Genomic DNA, 21,424 nt, shown 5'->3' with positions numbered 1-21,424 from the left:
AGAACACGTAAACCGCACGCAGAGTGAGATGGAGTCAAACCAGTGACAGTTCTCACATATGAGAACAGTTTTTGAGCACTGAGAATTAAGGGCAGTATGGTGGAGCAGTGGGTATCACTGGACACTCACAGCTGTGATACCCACTGCTCCACCCTACTGCCCTTAATTCTTGATACTCAAATTTTCTCATACCTGACAGGCATAAAGCTATTTACTCACTGACAAGCAGAAGACATACATTTTATTGGACAATTCTGATTGACAGTCACACATTTCATATACATACACTGAAATCACCACTCAGTGGTAAATTGCCAGGACTTTTTTTATATTGTGATTTGAGGACAGTGATTAATTGTTAAGTTGCATATCGTTAATAATTAAATCCAGTAACAAGATTAATCTTGAGTGCAAATAATCAAAATTCTTTTAAACACTTGGTCTAAGCAATTGAGTATTGTGTGTAACACCCATGTACCTAAGAACTGGGTGGCTAATATAGGTGCAGGCAGATACTTAACAGCTTCCTTAGGAAAGTTCCTATCCTGTGGGGTTTCAAAAGGAACAATGAGACCCAATGAAATTAATTGGGCAGGACATTTTACCCTCTTTGATGTCTAACATTTAAATAAGGTGAGACTGCACTCGGCAAACAGCTAGAATCTGGTGTGTATTGAACTTTGCGGAACACAAGTATATACTGTATATTATATATATTATCTATATATGTTACAAACATGTGAGAAATCTTGATGAAATATGTTTTGGACTTCTTCTGGATAAGACTCACTTAATAAAGTCATGGACACGAGCAAGACAGACTTGAGTTGTTAGGTGCACTCACGTGGTCTATTGGGGCACTAAATGAAGTGTAATAAAATGTTTACAGCAGACAGCGGCTTTTTGCCTGATCACCTGCTGCTCACCTGAAGTGAACTCTCCGCAACTGGACACAGAAAGACTTTGACAAGTATTTTCCTGTGCAGACTCTCCAGTGAGTAAATGCAGATAACCCAGTACTGTTCATTGAATGCTTTACTCCAAAGCCACTTGCACTGTTATGTTGCTTCCTATGATCTACCCATTTCTACAACTGGGTAATTTTACCGAAGCAGTTTAGAGTAGGTACCTTGCTCAAGGGTACTATAGCAAGAGGTGGGGTTTGAACCAGGGTCTTATGAGTGTAAAGTAGCAGCGCTTCCTACTGTGCTACCTGTAGCCCCTACTAATAGTGCTCTCAACTGCAGAATGTGCGAGCGGGCTGACTTAGTCTTGCTTCATCTTACGTACCATATGATTACAGTGAAGACCATGTTAAAACAGCTGTAGATTTATAACTGCTCGGTCTGTGAATCGAGGGAGGACCATCCAGTCCGCAGCTGCAAAAGGAATGTGACCTCTGGCGGCAGGCTCTGATGTGACAGGGCAGAGCAGTTGTCTTGTGAAGCAGAGACAAGGGCATCCCGTTAAATAGTACATTAAAGCTCTGTACTCTCCTCATCGCTTGTGTCAGTTTTGAGTTTGGAGAGGGCAGCGTGGATTCGGAACATTGTGCGTGACTCCATGGAATAGTCCTTGTAGTTATTTCTGGAAAAAGAAACAATAGCCCAGCTCATATGCAATAAAAGGGTTTTGCTATACCCATCTATCACCTACCCAGAGCAACAGACATTATTATTTAGTGGATTTGTTAAAGCCTGTCTTGTTTTATTATTTATACCAGTATTTTATTCTATCAGTTTCGCTAACTTTCTGAAAAGGCTGTAAACTACCTGCTGAATATCTACAAGCTCAGAGAAGTGCTAAAGAAATAAAAGGACTTGAGTATGACAGAGGTGTGTTGTTTATGTGGGGGGCTCGGGGTGGTATGGCTATCTCTGGGAGTGTGTAGTGTGTTTTGTACCCAGCAGAGCAATGGAGGGTGACACATGAAGTAGACTCACTTGGCTTTCTGCAGCAGTTTGGTAGCCTGCTCCTTGTGTCCCAACTGTGCATAGAGCAACCCCAGCTCCAACAGGGCATTGGGCACCAGGTAGTGGTCATATTTAATCTTCTTCTCACTGCAGGAAATTAGCAGAAGCAGCTTTACTCTAACATTACCCTGGTTCACGACCACCCTCAGCCCGAAAGAATTCCCGGCGCCAACATCCAAAGCGCTTGTTTACTGACAGCAAGGTTTCTGCACAAATGAAAAAAAATCGAATTTCGTGTGATGACATGACAAAATGTTTTACTTTCAAATCCGTAAAATGTTTGTCTCGACTGATTTACGTGACTTTTTAGCGCAGTACAGCACACGTGTGTTTGAACTGGACCTGCCAAATTAGCATTACGCTCAAGTTTTTCCCTAAGTGTCCAGCAAGAAATTTGAAGGTGCTTTTCTCTTACATTTACATATGGGCTGAGCAGTGCCATGCGGATCGCTGATTATTCTGGCTAGTTGCAGAGTAAAAGCCAACGAGTATAACGGGTTCACTGTGAGCCATGCAAATTGTTACGTGCATCAATTTACAAAGAATACAGATGTCACTGTTTGAGAGCGGCAGATTAGTGTCACTCTGTCCCTTTTCATAATTTCATTAAACCCACTCAACCATCCTCCCTAATGACCGAGCGTTTTCTCTGCAAAACATACAACAATTAAGGAGCATATTTCTTAATATGACATTTAGTTGCATAGTTGGTGTTTCTATGAAGATGGCTATAAAAACCTATTTCTAGGTTACTGATGCATTTGAAGAGGCTGATAATTTATGATTCGACTAAGATGAGATAATATGTATATGTATATGTAATAATATGTTCTGCAGAAGTGCTCCTTTTTAGGTTTAGATGTTCAGACTTCCTACACTTTAACCACTGTCTTTCCTGTAAACCTAGAGGAACTACATGCCAGTCTAAAATGGGACTTATTAGCTCCTTACGTTCTGCCCCCTGGACATAGCTGCCCAACTCAATTCAGGTTTTTGTTCAACCTCTTCATTGAGTGGCTTTACTGAAGTATTCGTGTGGTCAGCAATTCACCTCACCTGCTGTTTTAAGTGTCACTTTGGCACTAATTGACTGCAGCACATTCTCAAGACAGCGGGATGCCCATCACCTCAACAATGTAACACGTGATCTGTAGACGCAGGCAGTGCAAACGCGTCAGTGGACGAGCAGCTACGCTGAGGCCCAGGTGACCTCTCACCTCTGGTACACCTTGTTGAAGCAGTCCTCAGCTGCCTGCATCTGTCCTTTGTTTTTGAAACACAGCCCTTTCAGCAGCTGTATGATGCAGCTGTCATCCACTCTGTACTCGTTCACTGCAGAGGACAGAGACTGGAATCAGGACACCAAAACTGAACAGTGATAATGACAAGGGTTAACGGATTAGTGAAATAGCATGTTCTGTTTATGTTCTGGTTTATTTTGGTTTGCTAGAGTATTAATAATTCAGGTGTGACATGTGGCCAGGAGTACCCAATGTGTCCTGCAGGGTGCGCTCAGCCTCCACCAGCGTCTCCATCATGCCCTCCGTCAAGTCGGGGCGATCACGGATCATGCTGAAGCCATTCCACATGTACATCATTTCCTGAAACATCAACGGCCGTTGGTGACGTGCAGTTAGGGGACAGCTGGCACAAACATGCAGTTTGCTTGAAACAAGCTGTGCGAATCAGAAGCACTGCGGCTCAGCGGCACAACGGCTCACCAGAACAGGCACCGGGAGCCTCACTGGCTGCTCAGCCTTGTAGCGCCTTGCTTTGCGGATGGCAAACTTCTCCGTCGGGGGAGATTTTCCGGCTATCTTCTGCTTCAAAGAAGGTACTTGTCTGAGGGGAAAAAAGGAAAAAAAAAAAACAAGTTCTCCAAGTTAGCATTTGCCAGGTTTCCAGTTTATACAAAATATTTTAATTAAAAAATAATAAATAAGGAAAAAAGCCAGATCTCCACCCACAGTTATTTACGGTTCATTTGAATAACAAGCCATCAACTGACATGCACAAGAAACATCACACGAGAACACGAATTCCAATTCACAATGCAAGCCTCGGTAGTCGAGCATCATACAGAGCAAGTAGGCTACCATCTCAGTTGTCTTGTGGCTCTCCCCTTCTAAGGATCTCTCAGAAATCATCAAGAGAAGTTTTATCATAATGTTAAACTGCCATCATATTAATTATCGATGAAGAAAAAAAATTGAGAAAGTGCTAAAAGTAGCTGAAAAGGCAAAAGAGAGCCTTACTTAGTTTAAAATGTGAAGTGGTAAAACATACAACTGCCTTGAAGGGAAATGTCATTATGAATGACTGTGTATGATTTCATTTACTATTCTTTTATCACAAATAACACTTTATGAAGAGCTCAGCAGAGAGGTGTTATGTGGGTTATGATTTCAGTAATTACATTATGAGAAACCCTTTATTAGGTGTTCTAATAATAACAACTATAATTATATAGCAAATTTAAAATCATTTTCTTGAAGTTCTTTACAATAAACAGGAGACATATATGGCATACAACATGAAAATGTACACTAATAAACATCAGCAATTGTAAGATTAAAATAACAGAATTAATGCATTACTGATAATTGCTTAAGGGGGGTGCGGTGGCGCAGTGGGTTGGACCGGGTCCTGCTCTCCAGTGGGTCTGGGGTTGGAGTCCCGCTTGGGGTGCCTTGCGAGGGACTGGCGTCCCGTCCGGGGTGTGTCCCCTCCCCCTCCGGCCTTACGCCCTGCGTTGCCGGGTTGGCTCCGGTTCCCCGCGACCCCATATGGGACAAGCGGTTCAGAAAATGTGTGTGTGTGTGTGTGTGTGTGTGTGTGTGTGTGTGTGTGTGTGATAATTGCTTGTTCATTGCAGAGTCATGGTGGTCTGTAGCCTATCCCAGAAACATGGGGCTCAAGGTAAGGCACACCCTGGATGGGATGCATGTCCATTGTAGGGCAGTCACACTTACTCATTCAGTCATACATACACACACACTAAGAGCAATTTAGAGTCACCAGTTAACCTGAAACATGTTTTTACACTGAGAGGAAACCAGAGCATCTTGAGGGAACCCAAGCAAACAGAGACAGAACATGCAAACTCTGCATAGAGCCAGATAATCAGAGTTCTGATAATTCTGGGCATGGTTTTCAAAAAAATGTTGTGTGTGTTTAAAGCACAAGGCATCAATTTTGCTTGTTTGGTGAAGAACGGGTGACTTTTTCGGTAACTATGAGTTTGAGAGCAGATTTTCAGGAGCAAGTTAGGCTCATTATGCGCGGGGACATTGCAGACCTGGCTAATGTGAGAAGGGACAGACACAAGCGTGAACACACATATGCCTAAGGCTAATGGCTACTGAGTGAATTGTTCCGTTCATGAATTCTCAAGTACCTGAAGAGCTCCACCTCATTTTCCCCAAAGGGCCTGGCCTCCTCCGGGGGCAGCATGCTGAGACAGGCAGCCTTCATGTACACATACATGGCCTGGGGTAGAACGAGTAGACTCGCGGAGTCACTGAACACACTCAAAAGCTTTAGAGGCAAACCGAGTCAGTTCAGTGAAAAAATGGATGGCAAACTGAGACATAAGGCTTTTCTTATAGACTACTAATGTGAGCGGCTGTAGACCGTTACCAGCACCACAAGGTACTTTGCTCGGGGTCCTGCTCCTCCTCTACCTTGGACCAGCAGCTCTCCTGACTGAGCAGGTCTGCATAGAAGTAGGCCATCTTCCACGCACGCTTTATTGTGAAACACCACATCAGCTCCCAGTAGCACATGTGGTGGAACTGCTTCCAGGCTTGCTGAGCCTTGCAACCATCTTCAAACAGCGCCACTGCCTGGTCAAGAAGGGGAGTGACAGGCAAAGAAAAAAAGAAAAACACCTGACTGCACATAATTTATTACGTACTTAAAGGGGTGGATTAATTGAAGATTATATACAATTTATGCGGCTACATATTGAATTTATTCAGGTTGAGTAGATGGACAGTTTTTGGAATTTACAAAGAAGTTATTCATTCGCTTCATCAGTCATACAATACTTTATTTAACGTATTCACAAACTACTCTTTGTGAGACATGCGTCCTTACCTCATCAATGTTCCCTTTGATTTCTTCAGCTCTTCCGGCAAAGAACAGGAATATAGCACCCTAAAAGCAGGATGGAGGCAAAATAAACAAAGAGCTTCTGGTATGGTCAGGTATTTTTAATGACACGAAATCAGCCTGATATGTGGGATACAGGGGCATCTTACAGCGTTTTGTTTACCGTGATTCAACACATTTAAGCTGTCTTTTACACTTTGCTCCCTGCAGTAAATATCGCAGAACAACATCATCTTGAATATGGCTGTGGCACAGAGTCTTTGAAGATGTGAACACAGAATATGTATGTTAGCTTTCCTCGCACACAGATACACATTCTCACCTGTTAATGATTCTGAGCAATTAATTTTTAATTATTGTATGTCTGCAGTTAATGTATTTGCAAATACATCTGGCTCTGAAATGGACTGAAATATCAAAACTGCCTGAACATGCTGTAGACACACCTCAGGTTTGAGACCATTTTATACATGTAAATATTGGTATCGTGGAGGGACATTTGAACATTTACTTTTTTCAACACTTTATGCGAGACAAAATTTTTGTCCATCTGGGCTGCTATGAACACATGGGAAGTCTTATGGACTAATAGTTGTGAGCATCTGAATCTCAAAACTGACTTGTGACACTTATCCATCATTGTCAAAAGTAAGAACCATCCTGCACAGGGCAGACCCTTAAGACAAATGTATCAGTCTCTTATTCTCATTCTCCCTTTCACTCTCTCTCTCGGCAAAGTGTTTGCTTTCGTCGGCTGCTTTATCGGTCCATATTGCCCTGGTATTCTGCCCTGGATGTGCCGGGTGGAGCGACCTCACTCACATGTGGGTATCGAACCCGGAATGGCTTGAGTAGCTTCTCAGCATCAGCGACATCCCCCTCCCCCGTTCCTGCAGAGGGAAGGCCATTACTCATTGCACTGGAGTTCTTAACCCCTAGGATTTAACAATGTTATGTGGTTATAATGTGATGTGCCATCATAAACCATAGCATGGTTACGGGAGCAATGGTTAGAACTTCTGCTTTTCACCAGAAGGACACAGGCTCAAATCCTACCTCCTGTCATAGTACCAAACTGCTTTGGTAAAAACTACCCAGCTGTGGAAACAATAAATCATTATCATCTACTTTGGAGTAAAGTGTCAGCTAAAAGAAAAAATAATTAATGTGGCATTTGAAAGTTTCCCCAAGAGCACTGCGCTTGGAACCAAACGGATACCTGCGCAACCTGCAAATGTTACAGCCCATACAAGTGTCAGCATGGCATGAATAAAATGGTTATCTACAGTCCATATCCCTTTATTTGCACTTTTAACGAGGAGGGTAAAACGAAGGACTAGACCGCATTCCTTTCTAAGTGATCAGATGTCCCACCTTGATGTCACGGGTGTCAGTGCTCTGCTGTTTGGGAACATGTGTCCTCAGTGACTATACACGTGTTGTTGCCAGTGTGTGGGTGTCTGTGTATTCACTGCAGCTGGTGTCATTACCCAAGATGAAGGACAGGAAGGTGTGGTAACACAGGAGCAGCAGGACACAGAGCATGGAGCGCAAGTTGAGGGTGGTGGCCCCCTCGTGCAGCTGGGAGAGACCATACTCCTGCACAGAGCCGCACAGGAAACAAAGAAACCCGCACTTGTACGTGTTTCTGTAGGAGAACTGTTGTATGTGTTTACACAATACATATTAAAAATATAAATGCAGATTTTGCAGCATTTTTTCCTGCACTTGTAACACGGGCACATCAAATCAAAACACTTTTTCTCCAGTTCGAGAGCATTCAATTTACGAGAAACTTTGTTACAAGCAAGTGCAATATGCACCTAAACTTGAACCTTAAGTTTTGTACCTTAAGCAAAAAATTCAAAATTGAGAACTGTTCTCAATTCTGAATTGAGAATGCAACCATCTTTGTCATAAGTGACAGATTCCCCATTAGGCACTGTAGGCACAGTGTCTAGTATGGAGGACAAAAACTGCCTCATAAAAAGCAAATGAGTAATCTGTTAAACAAAAATCAATTGAAAAGTTAAAAATATACTGGAAAAAGAATACATCAAATAATAGAGTAAATGGAAAATGGAAGTAAACATATAGTAAATAAATACAGCAAATGGAAAAAACTGTCCTCGTCCGTCCCCTCAGCGGTGCTTTCATCGGTCATTAGCCTACAGTTAGTCTCCCACTCCAAACTACCAGAGTTTTTACATAGAGTTATAATTTGTTTGTCCAAAACAAGTTTTAAGTTGTGCATTTTCTATATTGTTTTATGGTTTTTCCCCCATTTACTTTATTATGTGATGTATTGTTTTTCACTTTAGATTTTGTTCAATGGCTATTAGATTACGCGTTTGCTGTTTATGTGACACTCCTTGTCCTCTATAGCCTGGTGCCTACAAAATTTTTAGAGCCTTTGAAGGGAGGACAATTTTAAAAAGCATAAAATACTAAGGGAAATAAGTAAAAAATAAAAAGAAAAAATTTTCATCTTCCTTCATGTCTTGAGGGTGGAATTCGCTGTAGCACCAGGAAATTTGGAACAAGACTTTTACCTTGTCTCCAGAGAAGCCAGCAAACTCTAGCAGCCGGAGAATCCGAGCAGGAAAGAGAGACAGGGTCTGTTGGACACAGAAAATACAAAACAGTGATATGTACTAAAGGACAGACATAAACCCAAGAAGATCTCTGTAGCCGGCAGACCATTTGCAGAAATAGTCTTTCAAAGGAGAAATGACGCATTCGTGCAACATACCAAATTGAACGCTCCAATGCCAAGGGAAACCCCTCCCTCCAGGTGGAAGTGGTTTGGTCCCTTGTGCAACTTTTTTGAACTGATGAAGTTGTGTAACTCCCTGAGTGGATCACACAATTTGCTCATCACTTAATCATTTAGAAACCAATTAACATAACACTCCTTACATACTAAAGTATGTACCTTACACAATGCCAGTTTCATTAGAAACATTAAATACATCAAACAGAGATAAGCATCCTTCACTGTTGCTATAAAAGATGGATAGCTTCATTGTTTAAACCAGACTCCTGGGAATTTACCTATATATTAGGTAACTGTTACGGACTTTGATTCCTCCTTTGATGAAACTCACCATGTTCTCATCCTGAGGAAAGTGAACAAGAAATCTTGTTACAAGAATGGAAAAGCCTTGTTCAGGTGAAGGAAAAGTATTGCTACAAGCGAGGACAGGGTAGGAGATGCGTTGGTACAGAAGGGAAACACCTGAGCGTATGCCTTCACGTAACTGGAGAACAGCATTAAAAAGTCCATACGAAGTTATTGTCCCAAGTTAACTTGTATCAGGAACATGATCCTTCAGCTGCATGACATATAAATTATTTTCATAAGGTAATACAAAAATGATGAAAGTGATACAATGTACTGTACTTGTTCTGGAGCAGATCCTGAACGACTATAAAACTACACCAGTCAGATTTCACCACTAGCCTTCCTATTAGTTATTACTTATTACCATTAATGTGATTAATAGATGTCCTCAACTGGGAGGTCTTCTTATTACAGAAGGTTTACTAAACATCCCAGAAGCTGGATATAGGTAAGGGATTCATGTTAAGCTTCCAAGACAAGTTCTAGGGACATTCATGAATCCCAACACAGGCCCACTTCCTCAGTTGCTGTACCAACTGCTGCCCCTCTTTAGCTGCTCAAGAGCTGTTCAAGTCTGGGTTGACTGTTGCCAATAAGAAACGGCCTCACCTGCAAGAACGTGAGCGCAGCTCTTTGTAGAAGACACTCGGCGTAGCACACCTCTGCATGGAGCTCCTCTGTGAAGACACACAGAGGTCATGTAACCCAGGGAAGACTCTGCAGGGACCACGTCTGGAGTGCAAGGCTTCGGAGACCAAGTTTGACAGCACTGAGATGGAATGTTCGTCACGTGTCACAAGAGAAAGGAAGTTACTGAAGAAGAGTAGCACCTGAACTGAACATCTGAGTTCACCATACTTTTTGGCAGCAAGAAGTTCCACCATATGTGCACTCAGTAAATAACGGAAACATACTGTAGTACTCAAAGTGGCCACTGGTCATTTAATCTCTGATGAAAGAGACAATTTGGGGAAATACTAAAAGGGAGAAGTTTCAACTGGCCTTGTTGTAAGGAATTAAGGATCCAGGATTCAAGTATTTAGAACCTTGGGAGAATAACTGAATAACTGAGATCAGTCACTATGACTCTCCTTTGATGGTGTTTACTGTTTAGGATCTTCTGCTTTGAAGACCCGAAATCTTCCTTACCACTCTCTGTCACCTTTAACACATGCCATAAAGACAAAGTTTTGCCTTAGGCTGCATCAAATAATTCTCCATAAATCTGATTGAAGTGAAGAAAGATGTAGGTTCCTTTTTTGACTCTGCGATATTGGTGCAAAAATAAATTTCTCAGCAGATCAAACGAAAATGGCTTTCAGGAGATGTTTGCAAGGGCTGTGCTTCCACACCCACCTTCAGTGAACATATCTCCAGATGACTTCCCCAAGCTGGTGATTGACCCAACCATAGATGTCTTCTTACGAAATCTAAAATTGTATTAACAAAGGAGGTCACTAAAGCATACGACAAAAAAGTTAAACTAAGACAATAAGTAAAATTCCATTTCTACAAGTTCCTACTTTCCATTACAATTTCCCTTGCATCATGAGCATAAGCTGTTCTTAAACAACTGTTCAAAAGGTGAATTCTTAAAATAAACCCTTGAGCGGACAGATATGCCATTGAGTCGCATCCCACTCACAGTGAACACAAGCCTAGTTTCCAAAGCAAGGGAAGGAACGGAAGTTGTTTGCCATTTCTGTCTTCTTTGCATGTCTGTGGGGTGCAAACGCTAAGAATATTCAATGTCTGCACACCCTGAGCTGAATTTGAACGTTATGCCAACCAAACAGCTTGGCTGGAGTTGTGAGGCACCAGGTTTTTACTATGCTTTGCCCTGTAAATTTATTTCTTAAATACCAGTATGTAGACAATGGATTGTAATCCCTTTCTATTAAGGCTGTAAAGTATCATTTGCAATGCATGGATGGTAAAGCAAATCACAAAGTCATTCTTAACGATATTGCCATTCAAGAGACTTCTATTTGTTTCACTACTTCAAGTTAAGCTAAGGCTTTCCATGTGAGGTAGAGTAGGGCAGCAGAAAGCACGGGTGCTTCACAGCTCCTGCAGCTTCAGACATGAGTTCAGGTTTGTGCATGGAGTTTGCACATTCTCCTTATGTTTGTGTGGGTTTCCTCCCAAAGTGCAAAGATGTGTCTTGGGAGAGCTGATGATTCTGAATTGCCTGTGAATTATGCCTGCTTGGTGTGTATGTTTGCACTGGAATGGACTGTTGTCTCATCCAGCGTATTCCCAGCCTCACACCTTATGTTTCCCAGGGTAAGATCTGGGCTACTGCCACCTTGCATTAGGTAAGCAGTTATTGATAATGGAAGATAAGGCTTTCCTTTGCCTTTCCAACATTTTACCCTTCCTTTAAAGTGTTCTTGCCTTAGTTTTCATTATTATGGCAGCTCGTGGTTTTACACTATCATAAAAGGCATGCTTTCTAACAGATGCTTGCGAGCATACATACAGCAACAAGACAACTGAGTGGGAGAAAAGACACCTAGAGTCGGGGGTGCGGGCTGCTTACCTTGTGCGGTGCTCATTAAGACCAAGGCTGGTATTTTCAGTTTAAATTGTTGTTTTCAGAAGGTATTCCTCATAAGAGGAAGTTGACAGCTTGTCTTATAAATTTTAAGGTGCAAATTACATGTTCCTGTAAGTGTGAATTTGTCATAATATAAGCGTTTGCTGTGTGAGGGAAAACTTTATCTTCATTTTCATAGCAGACGTCCAAGCTCATATTTACATAAAAATCCCAGATAAAATGGTGTAATAATTACTGCCTTTGTCATTTAATTTATTTGCTTCCAATTTACATTTACATTTATTCATTTAGCAGACGCTTTTCTCCAAAGCGACGTACATCTCACAGAAAATAAAGTGTGTGCATAGCAGAAAGAGAGACTTGCAGATGCAGACACGTGATTCTTAGGTACAGCTAGTTTCTTTCCACCATATGAAATGTTCATCACATGAGTAGCTGCATAAAACTTTGTCCAAATATATACGATTCCTAATCACCTAAACTCCTCATTTTTTTAAATATATAAAAACATATACGCTACATTACAGGAGTAGCTGCGTGAAGGTTTATCTGTTGTTTAACGGGTATGATCTCAAAGTTATAGAGCATGAACATTCACACGATAGATGAATTTAAGAGATCATCGGTGAAGTCTCCAGAAGGGTCCATCTTTTATATAATTTAGTGCTAGAATTAACACTTATTTGTCATTAAACATGGATTCCTCTGACGACAAGTGAGATGATGCAATTTTCCCTAAAGTGTTGCGACCTACATCATGCAGTCTCTCCCAGCGGAATGCGGTGCGCAGCACATTGTTCAACAAGATGATTCTCCAGCAAGCACACAGGCAAAGGCAGGCAAATTGCTACAGAAGAGCACAGATAACATGCCAGTGTGTAAATGGCTTCTTTGTTAAGGATGAACAGTGGAAGAGAATGTTGTGCCTTCCGCTCTGTTTTCCTCCACAAAACTGCCTCTTTTGCTCTTTTGAGGCAAGCCAAACAGATGCTGCAACCATTACAAGTCCTCGTCAGGGCTGGGAATCCAGGATTGCGCTATGGGAAGGACAACCTCTTCCTCATAATGCCGAGAACCTCTTCCTTTACAGCTTATTTAGTCTGCCACGTGTTACATTCAAAACCTGTGTATGACTGTGTATGCGAGACACGAATGCTGAGCCCCACCTCTGGCAAATTTCCTGAGCCCTCTTCATGGTGCTTCCAGCACTGACAATGTCTTCATGCTGAAAGGTCATCATGGCCTGCATCTCCAACACAGTGGCATAGACCAGGGCATGGTACATGCTGTCCTTCACCCTGCAGAAGACATTATCCCTGGGAATAAATGCCAGCAACAAATAAATGGTGCATTTGGGAAAACAGATGAGTGGTCACGATGGCAACGTTTGCTTATATCCAAGCGCGCTATCTAGCGGCTCCAGGCGATGGCATGCCTGAGCTAATGTGCCTCACACATTAGTGAACCAGTAGACGTTGGATCCAACCACGGGTGTTGACTGATTTCCTTAGGCTGCTGTGTCCACTTGTTGGCAACATGATAAAGCCCAAATTGCCGTGTCAAATCCAAAAAAAATCCAGCACTACAGTGAAAACTACTGAAAATACTTTGTCCAGAGAAGGCATAGCCAGCTGTGACACAGTGCCCTGAAGGATTGCCTTCTAACTGTTCAGATTCTCACAGACCATAAAGAAATTTATACCCAGATCCCTCGCAACTGGCTGGTGCGCCACATTCTGGAGCGCACGTCAACTGCCGTTGCTCCTTCATCAAAATGTTGCAACCATCTTCTGAACAGATCCATTTAACATGGACAGCAATTCCTGAGACAATGCCCACATACACGCATATTCACTACAGCAAAGTTCATCAGCTCCAGTCCTCAAATGCTGCAGCTCTAAGGCTTATAATATCATGACTGGAGCTGCTGAAGCCTAAAATATCAATTCAATGCAGTTGCTATTATTATGTCGGTAAGATAATGATTTAATCTCAGTTTTACCTTTTTACTGTTACAAAACACGGACACTGGCACCCTGAAAGTGAACTTGGCAAGCGGACATTGCTGTGGCATGCACACAGCTCATACAGCAGTCATTCTGTTTACCCTGTTCCTGCGACTGCCCCTTGAAGCACGACGCACTCACATGTACTCCGCAGAGGTGAGCATGCCCACACACCTCCTCTGACAGGGAGACTGTGAGCAACCAGCTTCTTTCCACTTTACAGGCTTTAGCAGGTGATACACTTGGACGCAAATACAATTTGTCCTGTTCAAACCACAGCCCTGCGTGTATCTGAAGAAAGCCATGTCACAGACCCAGAAGAACCCAGCTGGTGTTCCTTGGGCCTTCTTACCACGGTACTGCACCAGCACACATTATGGGAGTGGACTCAGTGCCAGCTTCCCCCCCCTTAGGACATTACACAGAAATTTAGAGATACACAACTTGGGAGTGCCTTAAACTTGAATTTGTTAGCTTTGTATTTGATTCCTAGGTTAAGGTATCAGGGTCAACTGGTCATGACCCGTTTACCTGTGCTGTTTACTCTAATGCTGCTTTTGCACAGCGAACTTCCCTGACGGGAAGACAACACCACAGTGCCAACTTGACCATGGTGCATACACCCAGTGGCTTGTTTCTCTTATTCACACTCTGATCTCTCTCTCTCTCTCTCTCTGCCTATCCCAGTTTCCTTGTCTTAGCTCCACCTTTGTATTATTTACGACAAGCTCCGTCCTGGCTCCAGGCTTTGAGCATCAGCCTCAGCAAACACTCAATATCCTGTCGGACAGGAGGCCTGATTCTGCATGGGATGGGGTGAATGGCAGAGACCTATGCAGCAATGGTGCATGGAGCACGGACACACCACAGTGTAAAGACAGATCCAGTGATTTTCCTATTAACTGGAAAAATTGCCCACTCTTTCATTATGTCCATACAGGAATTACCTATGATCAACAAACACATGCTTTTGTGACCAGAAAGGGTGGGTCACATATTATACCTGCTGATTAAGATCATTTGTTTAATTTTTTCACTGTGTATCATTGATAAATGCTGTCAAAGTTTTGCTAAAAATTGCAGATGAAGCATGATTTTGTTCACATTTTTTACTGCGAATGGCTCCACTGTAGTCTGGAGAGAATTCAATGTAGAGTACCGTTCAAAAATGCGAGGCCACTGGTTGGAAACTAGCCTTTTCACTAGAATTTTGATGACGAAACGAAGCACCATGTCTCCTCCACTCTCCTGCAGCAGGTCCCAGACACGAAGGCCACTGGTGGGTTGCTTTGCTCTCACTCTTCTGTTCAGGTTGTTCCATACATGCATCACCCAGTTTAGCCAGGTGTACTCAAACTTTTGATAGGAGACGTAGACAACTTTTAAAATGAAGCCTAAGGTGGAAGGACACCCTAAATTTCAGCGCATGTGCCATGATTAAAACACAATGCCAGTGCAGAGAGGACAGCGGTAGGTGTCCTCGGCCAAGTGGAGGTCAACCTGAGAAAAGACGGGGCCTGCTCGTACCGCGGCCGCAGCTTGTCCAGGCTCTCGGCGAAGTGGTTGTTGAGGAAGAGGTCGAGAGCCTCCATGCATTCTTCGAGACACTCCTGCAGGCTCAGCGGGGAGCAGCTGAAACACAGAGAGACCAAACCTCAGTGGCACGTACTGCACCGCTCTTCAAAACAACATGTCCAAGAAAGCTTCAAATTAAAATGACTTTAATTAAATTAATTAATGTAAAAAAAAATTTAAAACTAATTATACAATGCTGACAATGTTACACAAACGCAGTGCAAGCAAGGAGGGACAGCTGGGAGCCTAGTGGTTCGAGGTACTGCCTGTGGGCCCAAAGGTGGCAGGTTTGCTTCCCACCTCTGGCTGTAGTACCCCTGAGCAATGTATTTACTGTAAATTACTCCAGTAAAAATTACCCAGCCCTATAAATGGGTGAATAATTATAGGTACCTTATAAGTCCCTTTGGAGAAAAGCCTCAGCTAAATGAATAAATGTAAGTAAGAGGTGAAAAAGCAGGACATGTTTTGCTTTGAGCAACAATATAAAGGCGCAGAAATACACATTGCCGTAACACCTCTGGCATTAAAAGCTTAATGCATCCAGTTTGCGCAGGAAAAGAGCTCTCGCCGAGCGTCCACGCGAAACTAAGGCCACGCGCACGCTGCGTGACAGTCAGGCGCACACACGCACGTGCGCGGAACTCACCTGGACGAGTGTTTACGCCTAGATAAACGGTTGCCTCAGGATGAGGAATACGTTTTTTTTAAAAAGTACTCTGTATAACATATATGTGCGTGTGTCCAGTATTACTTACTGTACACTCTGCACGGTACATGCACAGCCAATGTGTAATATAACGTACATTGGCATTTATTTATTTAGCAGACGCTTAGCGACTTCCAATGAACTCTGAGTGTTATGAGCCCACACACCTTATATGGCTTATTCACCAAAGTCACTTACACTGCTAGATACACTACTTACACTGGGTAACTCATCTATACATGACAATGAGTGAGTGAGACACACTTCCTGACATGTACGTTAAAGTTATTGAGGTCGGATTATGTCGAAACGCCGGAATGACCGTTTTTGCAGTTTGCTTCGTTCGTTACCCTAAAAATACTTAATCGTGTTATTTGAGCTTTGCAAGTAAATTTATGTATTGTACGGTGCCGACGACGGGAGCTGAAATAATAGCTCCGTGTAAATAGCTGTTAGTGTTCATGTCTCTACATAGTTGGGTGTTCTGTTGTGATTGGTCGTTTTATTGTTTATGTTTAGTTTGTTACAGGGAATTTTGGGTAATCCTACGGTGGTCCCCTAACCGTTGCGCGGGGTAGGGGGGCTAAGGGTGACCTAGGCATTTGCCTGTGAGACACTATTTATTGTATTTGTTAGTGTTTACAAATAGTTAGTACCGTACGCTCTGCTTCTCCGAGTTTAATAAACGTACCATATGATGTTTTACAGCGTAAATAAACGCACAGTGAATGAGAAATATCCTCATCATGCGACCGAAGGGATGAACAGCTGTGTTAGTGTTATCCAAAATGAGAACATCGTTTATTTATTGGGAAGATCGACACCAGTCCAGTGTTACTGGGGCCGAGTAACGCGAGCGGACGAGTGTTCGGTTCCGTTCGGTTCAGAGCGCTTCGTGTGTCGCTCTGGAACAATCAGTCAGTGTGAATGTGGTGTCGTCGGCGGAGAGCTGCGTTCACACTTACTGCGGAGCACAAGGCGCGTCTCCCCTCCCGTGGCGGGACATGCTTCTCCCTGAAGGACAGCTGGCACACAGCACTCATCCACACTGCACTCATCCACACACTGTCACATGCAGCAGGTTGTCCTGCCGGATGGAACACTTCTGCTCACCATACTATGGTGAGTAAGAGAAGAGTGAGAAAGAGGCGTGGGGTTGTAACAGAGCCTGTGGTGTGTGAGGGAAGGAGGTGCAGTCATTCCATCACAGGATCTGTACTTCCTCATGAATGAGTGACTGAGGGGTTGACTCCTCCTTTTCAAACAGGACAGGAAAAGCATATGTACACACAGGCACATAAACATCCCTTTTAAAAACAGCTGGGAAGGTGAAATTTATCCTCACTTACACTTCCTAAAGCAAAAGCACAAAGGTTCTCGGTTCTGGCTCTGATGTGGTGGAACGACCTCCCCCTGTCACTCAGAACTGCTGAATCTCTGTCCACATGTAAAAATGGTCTGTAAACTCACCTCTTCCTCACTTCTCCCACGATCCACTAAGTTTATGCAATGTTCATGCACTATAACTTTGAGATCATGCCTGTTAAGCAATGGGTAAACCTTCACGCAGCTACTCCTGTAATGTAACATAAATGTTTACATATATATAAATACACATTTTCAGAACTGCTTGTCCCGTACGGGGTCACGGGGAACCGGAGCCTACCCGGTAACACAGGGCGTAAGGCCAGAGGGGGAGGGGACACACCCAGGACCGGATGCCAGTCTGCTGTAAGGCACCCCAAGCGGGACTTGAACCGCAGACCCACTGAAGAGCAGGACCTGGTCCAACCCACTGCACCCCCCCCTATATATATAATATAAAATTCTTTATATATATTATTAATATATAATTTTTATATATATATAAAATTACTAGTAAGGAATCATGGATATTTAGATAAAGTTTTATGCAGCTACTCGTGTGATGAACATTGGTTCATACGGTGGAAAAAACTAGCTGCTAAGAATCACATGTCTGCATCTGTGTTTCTCTTTCTGCTAATGTAACGCACACTTTGTATTTTCTATGATATGTGCGTCGCTTTGGAGAAAAACATCTGCTAAATGAATAAAAGTAAATGTAAAACGTTATACAATATAATATACTTAAGAATTTATTGCAAGAGGGTCAATCAACATTTCAACCACATTTCATTCTAACCCCCTGTGTAACAGCACTATATATAAAGACATACCAGTGATAATCTCTTTAAAGTGAGTTAGGAAATAAAGGTTAGCTATATCCCCAGACACTTTATTTTCCACTTTCACCACTTAACTATAGCTAATCTGTAAAGCCATATTCATAAAGTGCTGCTGGATAATATTATTATGTGCTTTTTTGTGTTCCTTATTTGTTTGGCGCCTTTCTCCAAGGAAACTAACAACATGTGTTTGTAAAAAAGACTACAACACACAAAAGATCACATTGGTATTACTACTGAGCATCATTTTAACCCTTCTAAGCACATACTGGTATACAGTCTCATTAAGATAAACAAAATATTCTGACATTTTAACAGATTATATAAGGAAATGTTTACTTGGACAAAGTATGAAATTAGTCAATATATTATTTTCAGAATGTGACATTAAAATGTCGCTTTGACATTTGTCACAGACTGTTTAAAATATTAATTCAGCTTTCTCTAAGCAGCTTTGATAGCAGATCAAGCAAGTAAATGACAGACTTTGAGTAACACTTGACTATTTTTATTTGTCTTTCTGAGGCCCAAGAAGCACCGTGCAGTGTCGTAACTGAGTATGGGAGTGTCAAAGGGACGCCCAAGCCCAGAACAGCGCTGCAGAGAGCTGCGTTATCGTGCATGTGACTGGAGCAGGGTCAAGATATTTTAAAGGTGGGAAAACCCAAAAGACAAACATCAGTAACCAGAAGTCTTGCGTCACTCCTGCAGAGCGGTGTTGTCACGGCAGGTGATACTCCTGGTGTGTACTAGAGTCTAACAGGTGACACACGACTTCAGGGCTGTCAGTATTCTCATTATTCAATTCAATAAATTTCAACTCAGTTTTACAGAGCACTCTCCTCACTAGTGACTCACTTCCATGTGTTGTTCCCCACCAAGGCGAATAACCACATTCTTACTTTTTCACCTCATTTGGGTGGGAATCAGCAGGTGCTTTAACCTAAGATGCAAGAACCTAACTGAGTTTACATTTTCTCTCCAGCCAGCCACTACTTATCATGAATTTAGATTCATCTTCATCGACGCAGCGATCAAATCTGAATCTAATTTTCTTTCGTGAACCTCACATTCTTGAGTCAGCCGATTATGGCATTATATCCAGATTCACTTTATCCATAACTTAAGTGTATTTTCACACACTATTGTTATTCAGTGTGGGTCTAAGCTGGTACATGGTTTTGATGCAACATTAAGAAACAAAATCCAGTTTTGTTTGTTTAGTCTTCACAAGGGGGCACTGTAGATATTCACTCGCACAGTGCTGCCACCACCTATTATGTTTTTCTCCAAGGCAAATACACATCAGAGTAAACAAAAGTGCATTTCAACGGATGAAGAGAAATAGATGCAGACACGCAATTCCTGAAAATCAGTTTGTCTGACACCATGTATTGTTCTTTATTCACATGACAGAGTAGTATGCTAACTGTAACAAGAGGGAAATACTGTATACATCCCAGAACAAGGTGAAAATGCTTACTTAGAGGTAGTTATTAATAAAGCAATGGCATTTAAAAGACACAAAAACACTTTCCTGGGGCGAAAGCAAGGCTATTTGTTCAAGTTTTCAACAGGATTCATACTGATGTGGGCATTAAAATAGGATTAGTGACTGTGACACATTACAAATGAAACAATCACAAGGGGAAAAAGGAGAATTGGAGTAAACTGTAGGCTGAAATTTCATGCGCACGTCACTGTAACGGGTGTCATTTTAAAACACAAAACTGATGTAATATTGGAAAATGATCTTGGTACATAGCATTGTTAAACATTACACAGTGTTAATCATTTAACCCCCATAACAAGTGGGCCTATTTAAAGAAAACAGGCAACTTAATGTTTCACTTCATGTTAATTATATTCTTTGAGACAAAAAGGTATTTCCCTGAAGAACACAGGGAACTGAAATTCACAAAAGACATTATTCCGAGTCAGTGTTCATAGGGTCATCTTTCATTTTTAAGGCATGTTGTGCTCAATCCCCCCCAAATATGCATTTTTTTGTCAGTGCGTTCAACAATTATGTAACAGGGTCCCATACAATGCAAACTGTTACAACATCTTATGAAAATATATACGCCTTTTTAATGCAAAGGGATTATGATTCGGTATAACAGCATTTTTCCCCATTAGGTGGTCATTTTACTTCTGCAGCAGGTGTAAAATGAACTGATATAAAAAGCCCAGTCACCTTTGCTCTTGTGTTATTTCACCCAGTGGTTGGTTTTAAAAGGAAAAATTTAATCCCAGTGCAACGCGGTCGCTGCATGGCTCTCCAACTACCTGGTACAAAACAGCCGAGTGAGTCAAAGTCTTATGTAGAATAAAAATGACGTACAAAAGAATGCCAGATGTCTGTATTGCATTATTTCAGCCAGTAGTTTTTGGAGGAAACTAGCCTGTGGGTCACAGCCACCGTTGCTCAGTAAAAACAAAGTTAGAACATAAAAAATGTGGTCTTTCTTTAAAAAGAAGTAAGGTTTTTGTTCAGTGCTTCTGTGAGTTTGGAACAATGTTGTTCAGTTCACGAACACCACACTTACCTCGGAGCGTCCGCTGATCTCCCTTCAAAAAGGAATAAAAGGGAGCGTGTAAAAGCGTATGATGTATGTGCTGTTCCACACCTGCTACAGGAAAGGAGCTATATAGCAGCAATGTGTCTTTAATTCCAAGAGAGAACGCTCACAGGCCGTGAGTTGTCCAAGTATAGTTAAAAAAAAAAAACATTTCTTTGAAACATAGCAAGAAACAAAAAAAAAGGAAGAGACTTGAAAAGGACACTTCTTTCCTCAATTTTAGTACGGGTTTAGTTGTAGTTCTCCGACTGGTCTTGCAATCATGTTTAAAATACCATAAAAATGAGGATTCACTGCAACCCTGCATTGTACAAGCAGTTTTCGTAAATAAATTAATCAAAATATAACATTAAAAAGAAAGCTAGCAGCAATTGTTAGAAAAATATAAGTTGATGTCAATATCGTACACTACCTTTACAATACAGTACCTTTTATTTTAATTATTTTATATTAATTAGAGGTGACATATTTTTCCATGCAGGAAGCTGTAATTTTTTTTGGAAGAACTAATGGTCATTTAATCTCCTCGCAATAGGAATTTATCTAATGGGGTGATTTCACAGAACATATTAACC

At 41.9% G+C, this 21,424-nt stretch overlaps 1 protein-coding gene across 3 annotated transcripts; it reads right to left on the bottom strand.

Moving 5' to 3' along the window:
- Positions 1-234: 234 nt before the first annotated feature.
- LOC108940192 (tetratricopeptide repeat protein 39A-like) lies at positions 235-17,434 on the bottom strand. 3 transcript variants are annotated; one of them, XM_018762178.2, is made up of 18 exons: positions 17,026-17,434; positions 15,304-15,408; positions 12,937-13,068; positions 10,567-10,640; positions 9,820-9,887; positions 9,141-9,205; positions 8,839-8,938; positions 8,639-8,704; positions 7,577-7,685; positions 6,909-6,976; positions 6,072-6,131; positions 5,657-5,818; positions 5,371-5,462; positions 3,695-3,815; positions 3,463-3,574; positions 3,191-3,305; positions 1,944-2,060; positions 235-1,587 (listed from the first exon to the last, which is right to left on the bottom strand). In XM_018762178.2, exons 1-18 carry the CDS (start codon positions 17,064-17,066, stop codon positions 1,479-1,481), a joined length of 1,716 nt encoding a protein of 571 aa, XP_018617694.1. In that variant the 5' UTR covers positions 17,067-17,434; the 3' UTR covers positions 235-1,478. The 3 variants fall into 3 exon arrangements, with proteins under 3 accessions (XP_018617694.1, XP_018617695.1, XP_029102848.1); XM_018762179.2 differs by lacking the exon at positions 17,026-17,434 and adding an exon at positions 16,001-16,135; XM_029247015.1 differs by lacking the exon at positions 17,026-17,434 and adding an exon at positions 15,745-15,930.
- Positions 17,435-21,424: the final 3,990 nt, after the last annotated feature.

The sequence above is a fragment of the Scleropages formosus genome, chromosome 20 (assembly GCF_900964775.1).
Source record: "Scleropages formosus chromosome 20, fSclFor1.1, whole genome shotgun sequence".
NCBI classification, from domain to species: Eukaryota; Metazoa; Chordata; class Actinopteri; order Osteoglossiformes; family Osteoglossidae; genus Scleropages; species Scleropages formosus.
This window is presented reverse-complemented; position numbering and strand designations above follow the sequence as displayed.